General features: G+C 40.6%; 1 protein-coding gene across 1 annotated transcript in view; it reads right to left on the reverse strand.

Annotated features, from left to right (window-relative positions):
- Positions 1 to 2,449: 2,449 nt before the first annotated feature.
- Positions 2,450 to 7,473, reverse strand: part of gpsm1a (G protein signaling modulator 1a) — a 7,232-nt gene continuing 2,208 nt past the window's right edge. The window contains exons 3-5 of the mRNA XM_024264519.1: positions 6,604 to 6,963; positions 4,588 to 4,773; positions 2,450 to 2,913 (exon numbers count right to left, since the gene is read on the reverse strand). Of these exons, the coding sequence (XP_024120287.1) occupies positions 2,737 to 2,913; positions 4,588 to 4,773; positions 6,604 to 6,903 (663 nt within the window). The 5' untranslated portion in view covers positions 6,904 to 6,963 and the 3' untranslated portion in view covers positions 2,450 to 2,736. The remainder of the gene's footprint in view (positions 2,914 to 4,587; positions 4,774 to 6,603; positions 6,964 to 7,473) is intronic.

The following is a 7,473-nucleotide window of genomic DNA, read 5'->3' on the forward strand; positions in this document are numbered from 1 at the left end:
AATAGTCCACATTAAATATTTGTTTTTACTTTTATATTTTATTTATATATATATATATATATATATATATATATTTTTTTTATTTTTATTTGTATTCGTCAGGAACCACTCGTGATCCACTTTGATGGAGACTGTGTCTGAAGCCAGGAGCTGTCTGGACCTGAAGGTGAGGTTGATCTCACATCGCCTGCTCGTCCTCTCAACCCTGGTCCTCTTATCTTCACCAGTGGAGCCAGAGATGGGAGTCACAGCTCAGTTAAAGGAGCCAGACGCTGAGGGTCCTTCAGGAGAGCACTTCAAAACCTGTTTTTATTTAAGAATCCAGCATTAATTTGGACAAAATCACAGAGTGGAAGAGTTAAAATTCCGACTGGTTTTGTTGTCGTAACCCTTCCGCTCTCCTTAGTTTGTTTACATTAAAAGTGGGGTCATCTGGACCCCCCAAGACAGGGCGCTGAACTTTTTTTTATCTATGATTTTTGAGTTTCACTAATGTCCATGACAGACATAAAATCCCGTCCACCTTTGTCATGGAAGAAATCACATATCAATATGTGGTTGGAGTCAACTGGACCCCAAAGAGAGAGGAAGGGTAAAGATGTGCTTACATTGAGGGCTAAGATAACAAGACTCAAATTTTTGACCTTACCTGAATTATTTTAGGAAAATCTTGACAGTTTTTTTTTTAACAAACTCAACCATGATCACTGGAATTCTTCAATGTTCTCATCTCTCATTTATCCAACTTTCACATCCCATGTTCTCATGAGTTTGCATGTTTTCTCCGGCCACTCTGATTTAATCCAGCTGTGTGATGTCATGAAGGTTCCCACAGAGAAATGCAAAAACACAAACGCTACTCATCAGTGTGTCCACGACAAAGACTTTCACTTGTCCGTCAGTCTGGACCTTTGTGTTAATGCCAAATCTGAATCCTTACCTTCTCCCTATCCCTCCGTTTGAAGGGGCATTTGTAGAGAGAGTGGTGACCCAAATTTTTTTTCAAGATCTCACCCTCCAAGTGTTTGTCCGTTGTGGTGTCCTGTGCAGGTGTTTTGCGTCACGCTGTGTTTTTCTTTGCGCTCTGAAGCACAGACGTCTACATTTAAATGTAAGTAATGACTTTTTGCTCTACCATGACCTTTTTAAAGTTATAAAACTGCTGTTGTAATGTAAATTAGAGCACTGGAAGCTCCGCGCTACAGCTGACGGGCGAATACTGGTGACATCATCGAACGGAAGTGACGTCTGAATTCAGAGACACCTTTTTTCCATGAGTCTCCGTTTGGAAGGCTAAATGTAGGGGAGGGGAGAAGGGAAGAATTCGGATTGGGCCTTAGATTTGCCATAAATATTTGAAACCCAAATAAAACCTTTTGAAAAAAATGTTGGTGTTTGGCCAAAAAAAATGTAAAATGCAATGTTTTTAAAATAAACGTAATTAATTTCAGCTTTAAATTTTGTTTTTTTTAGGCTTCAAAACTCAAATTTTCAATTTCAAACCTTTATTTTCTAGTCTCATCTCTTTTTTCGAATCTGAAAATGTCAGTTTCAAAATTTTTGACCCCATCGTGGCACGTTGGGGCGTGGCTAACATGAAGGACCAATCAAAATCGATGAGGGTGGTAACTTCAGTTCAGATGTGTTCAGTGACTCTGAGAACTGTGATAATTACGATTAGAAAATGGCTTTTTAGTCTGTGCTATGACAGTCTGACTGTTCTAGCCCGTTCAAAGTGCCGTCTTATTGAGTTAAATACTGGCCTACAAAACTGAACATTTGAAGCTCAAAATAATTAAGTTTAGAAAAGAAAGAAGTTTTGGACATTTTGCTCTTTTTTTTTTGGCCAAACACCAATATTTTTCTACATTTATTTTATTTGGTTTTCAAATATTTATGACCCCAAAATAGCTCCATAGTTTTCTCTTAACCTCTTGGGGTTTTCCATGTTGGGATGCAAAAACGTCTGTTTGCAAATCCAGATTTGATTTGTTTCTGGATTCCTGCTATGGATTTTCAGATAGTTGTCTACGTTTGTAACACATGCAATGCTTTGTTTATCATCTACGGCAGGTTGATTTGAAATTAACAGACGAGACAGAAAAACCGATGTGTAGTCCATGTAAATAAAAGGTCAGTAAAGGTTCTCATCTATCGAGGTGACATCTTTAAGTTAGATAGAAACTGGATTGTAATTTTTTAATTGTTAACACGATCATTTTAGTAGATTGTGAAGGAGAAAACTGGCGCTAGCGCCACTTTTCTCCTTCACAATCTACTATAATGATCGTGTTAACGGTTGAAAAGTTACAGTATGTTAATGATTTTGTGTTTAAGCTAAAGGGTTTCTTTCTGTTCAAAGTACGGTACCAGTGTCACCTGCTATTCACAGGATGTAACTGAATGTACAGACTAAATGTAAAGGGAATGAATCACTCTCGACACAAACAAGGGTGTAGGAAGTCGTTTCTTTTTTTAAATGATAAAGTTAGCTCTACATGTTGTGTCTGTAAAATAAACTGATCACTGACAACGTCCAGAATCCAAGAGGACAATCATAAAAACAAGAAGGTGAATGAGGGTTAGGGTGCACGCTGTGCTGAACGATACAGTCTCTGTTAGACTCTGACCTGTCACTCTGTATCCTTTGCGTCAAATGTAGTTTAAAAGCTGTTCACAAACATCCCATCTGCAGAAAAGACGCTGGTTTTAAGTGGAGGGAGGGACCTTCTCCTCTTACTCCTCATCCTGGTCTTCTGCATGTCTTAGTAGCATAGAGGCTCTCTGCTCGTCTATCCTCTTGGACTGAACTCTCTGGAGCAGACAAAAGAAGTCCTCCTGACCCTCTGGAACCGGAACCATCATTTCATCCAGGTCTGGAAGGGAGCACCTCTGATCCTCCATCCTGTCAGACTGCAGACATACAGGGAACGGTCAACAGCTCGTACTCAACAAGATCCTCAAACATTTTCATGTCCATCGTCTTCTAAAAATTCTTTACGTTTATTTTAAGTTTACTACCATTTTTTTAAAATATCCTATGACAATTTCTTTATTTAAAAAAGCGTTCCAAGTAGTGTTTTAATTATGATAATGAAGTTTTTAACCAATATTCCACAACCTAAATGTCTTATAAAGACATTTTTCACTTTGATCTGAAGCTTCTGTTTCAAAAATCTCCTCTGAGGGGGCGTGGCTTTTGGAGCTCCACCCCTGATCCCCCTCTCTGACCATGATAGCTCTGTGTCTCTAGCATAAATCTTCCCTCTGCTACATAAAAACATCCATCAATCTGGGTAATGTCCAGCCGTATGGTTCTGATCCAGATGTCAGCTGGACGAGGAAGTGAAGATCTTCATGGACAGAACTTCCTCCAAAATCCTGATTCTTTCTCCTTCCAGTTCACCAAAGACTCTTTTAGCTAATTCTCCAATGTTTATTGACTGTGATCAATACATTCAATCATTGGTTTCTCAGAGTTCTTGATAAAATAATCAAAGCTAACATCAAAATGCTCTTTCATTGATTTACAATCCTTTCCAACTGCGGTCAAATGAGCCTCCGTTCACATTTCCGTGATCACATCAAGAAGCTCCGTGGAGTCTGGTGGAGATTTTCCAGCGTTCTCAGTCCTGCTACCGTAAGTATTGGATGAAACTCACACCAAAAATCCAGTGATGCTGATTTGACCACAGAAATGTGAACGGAAGCCCTGGGCATAAGCGAGCTTGGCGGCTGCCTAGGGTGTCATCTGGTGGAGGGGGCACCAAATTGGAATGATTTTTTTTTTCTCTTTTTTTATAGTTTGACACACCACTCAAAAGGTAATAATTGCGTCTGGTACTGCTCCCCTCCTTGCCTGATGCGGCCCCTGTGGAAGGTTGGTGGAGGGGGAAGGAGGAGGAGTGGCGCTCAGTGTGGTCGCTGCTTCTTTTAAACTTTAGGGATGATAAAGTAACAAAACAAGGGACAGCTTTAGGGTCAAAAAAGGAAGGAAGAGGAGGAAAAAAACTGCCTTATTTACATTTAATTGCATTTTGATCGTACTTTTTTTTGTTTTCATTGGTAAAGAAAAATTTAACTGGCAATCTTGTTTTATTTTTTTAAATTTTCCTCTTTTTAAACCCTTAACAGAAATCTTGACACCTTAAACACTGGAGATGCCTTTCTAAAGATCTACCATGCTGGAAGAGTGGTGCCAAATGTTGGCGCAGTGTTAAGTGTGGCTTGACAATTTTAAATAAATAAATACTTATTTCAATATATTTCTGGCAGTTGTGATGTTTCTTTTTTGTCGTGCCGTGATATTCATGTGTGTTTTTGTTGCATAAGTGAAGCAGGTAGTTTTTCATTCGTATGAGGATAGAATGAGTATGGAAGGTAAAGAACATGAGTTTTCCTCTGCAACTGTTTTATAAACTGGAAAAAAAAATCAAAGTAAAGGTGTAAAGGTGTTCATATGAGAAACACAGGTTATGCACAGAACTCCAATAAACAACTGTGAGCTCAGAGAAGCCCGAGTGTTGACCTTCATCAGTCCAGCTGTATGTGAATCTGTGAAGAGCTGCTGTGAGTGTGTGCTGGTACCTGGTAGTGGATGAGCATGCAGTAGAAGTCCAGAGCCTGGTCGCTGCTGCAGGCCCCACACAGCGAGGCTGCATCCTGGTCAGGCAGAAGGCTGAGGCTGGCTCTCTGGTCGTCCAGTCTTTGGCACTGGGACTCCAGGATCAGGTCCAACAGGGCCTCTGTCTCCCCCTGCTGGCTGCTCCTCAGCTAAAGCAACAACAAATGGATCATTGATCCATTAATCTCCCTCCAGGGAAAGTTAGATTCTTTCAGAGAGTCAGACTGGCTGTAAAGCAGAACTCTGCAGCAGAACAACTGTGTTTTGTCTGTTTGTCTTTGCAGAACCCAAAGGCACTCCAACAGCGAGCCGGAAATCTGTCCCGTCTCCTGAAAAATGAAGACACTGGAGCCACACGAAAAGCTTGAGTCTCTTAGTCTTTACTTTAGATTGATGGAAACAGAGCAAGCTATGGTTTTTCAGCTCTGTGGCAGAATGACCAATGCTGCATTCAGACACACACCTGAAACATGAACAACAGAGCTGAACAGACCATCACTCCGTCTGGATTGGTAAACTGTTGCAGATTTCTTAGTTAATTTCTTCAGGGATAAAAAATCTTTTCTCCATCAACATTGATCAATGCCAATGTGAACATGTTGCTGTCTGTACCTGTTTGAAAGAATCCTGACTCAATAGATCACATGTGTCAAAGTCAAGGCCCGGGGGCCGGATCCGGCCCTCTGTGTAGTTCTATCCGGCCCCCCAGATCATTTTATTGGGTTATTATTTAATATTATTCTATATTATTTAATACTATTATGAAATGTATTATTATTATAGTCTGAGACAGACTGGAGACCAGTCCAGGGTGAACCCCACCTTCGCCCTTCAGTAGCCGGCTTAGGCTTCGGCACCCCCGTGACCCCGAAAGGGAAGAAGTGGTTAAGAAGATGAATGAATTATTATTATTGTTATAAATGGCCCGATGTTATCTTGCACTTATTTCTAACTTGTATAATTTTAACAAAATATATTTTTATGGACAGTAAAATATCGAAAGTTGTTTAAGGTTTAAGTTGATTTATTATGGAATAATATTCTTGCCTTTTCTATTATTCATAAATGTGTTAAAAAGTTACAGTTTTAAAGTTTTCAAAATTAGCATTCTGTTAGATTTTTGGACCATTTTGGCATTTAAGAAGATTTTTTTAGGCTATTTTGGAGATTAGAACATTTTTACATGCTAGCTGTTTTGGCTAATTTAGGCTTTTGTCAGTTTTATCTGGAATTTTGAAATTTAGCTTTTTTTTTCAGCTAAATGCTTGCTGTTTGGGCAACTATAAGTTTTAATTTTTTTATGCTAATTTGAAATTAAGCTAATATTTTAAGCTATCAGCCTTAGCATTTTTAGCCAACAATTTCAGATTCTTCAGCTATCAGCTTTAGTGTTTTCAACTATTACATTCAATGATTTCAGATATCAATTTCAGCATTTTCAGCTATCAGCTTTAACGTTTTCTGATGTCAATTTTAGCATCTTCAGCGATCATCTCCAGTGTCGTCAGCTATTAGCTTCAGAGATCAAATTTACTTTCAGTGACTTCAGCTATCAAATTTAGCTATCAGCTTCAGTAATTTTAGCTATCAACTTCAGCATTTTCAGCTATCAGCTTCAGTGTTTTTAGCTATCAATTTCAGCCTCTTCAGCTATAAGCTTCAGGGATTTAAGCTATCATCTTCCGCTATCAGCACTATCATCTTCAACGGCCAAATTCAGCTTACATCATTCACACTAGCATCATCACAGGTAACGCTGTATATCTTGTTCATAATTATGTTAAAAAGTTATAGTTTTTAATTTTAAAAATGCAGTTTTAGAGTTTAATAAATGTTTATCTTGTTCAGCCCATGAGCTATGGTGTGTTTTGGATTTTGGCCCCCTGTGCGATTGAGTTTGACCCTCCTGCTATAGATGTTGAGTTAAACTTTAATGATCTTTTTTCCCTTGTGTTGTTAATCTGTGCATAGATCTTTACCTTTCTCTTGAAGGTGGAGGATTTGTTTCGTGAGTTGGGTGCTGATCCAAGGCTCTGACCCCGGGGTCTGCTGGAGCCCGACCGGCCCTCAGAACTAGAAGTTGCTGCTGGAAACATGAGCCCTGCAAAAGCTCTGAGGGGGGAGGCGGATGCTTCAGGTTTGCTGCTGGAGTCCCCCAGGCCAGGGCTGCCGTTGTGTTGAGCTTTTGGAGAGCATGTGAACGCCGCTCCTCCGGTTCTCCTACTCTTGTGCGCAGTTGGAGTGCTGGAGGACAAGCTCGACTGCTCTTTTTCTGCCATGACGGTTCTGGTGCTGTTTCAGCGGTGCAGAGAGGATCTTATCATGTGATGCAAAAACACCTGGACAGATGGAAGACACTAGAATGTGAGACTCAGACACATTGATCCATTTGTCTTCATCTCATCTTCTGGAGTTGCTGACTTCCTGTCCTGAGAATGGACAAACAGGAGTGTTCGAGTCCAGGAACTGTGACAGACTTAAAGGTTAACCAAACCCTAAATACACTTTTTTTGTCTGTTGATCTCTATAAATGGGCTGCACGGTGGAGCAGTGGTTAGCGCTCTTGCCTCACAGCGAGAAGGCCCCGGTTCGAATCCCGGCTGGGGGATTTGGGACCTTTCTGTGTGGAGTTTGCATGTTCTCCCCGAGCATGCGTGGGTTTTCACGGGGGACTCCGGCTTCCTCCCACCGTCCAAAAACATGCCTCATAGGTTCATTGGTGACTCTAAATTTCCCCTAGGTGTGAATGTGAGAGTGAATGTGTGTGATTGAGGCCCTGAGACAGACTGGCGACCTGTCCAGGGTGTACCCAACCCCCAACACTCGCAGGCGGAACGTGAAGCCAACCC

Source organism: Oryzias melastigma, unplaced genomic scaffold, assembly GCF_002922805.2.
Source record: "Oryzias melastigma strain HK-1 unplaced genomic scaffold, ASM292280v2 sc00240, whole genome shotgun sequence".
Lineage (NCBI taxonomy): Eukaryota > Metazoa > Chordata > Actinopteri > Beloniformes > Adrianichthyidae > Oryzias > Oryzias melastigma.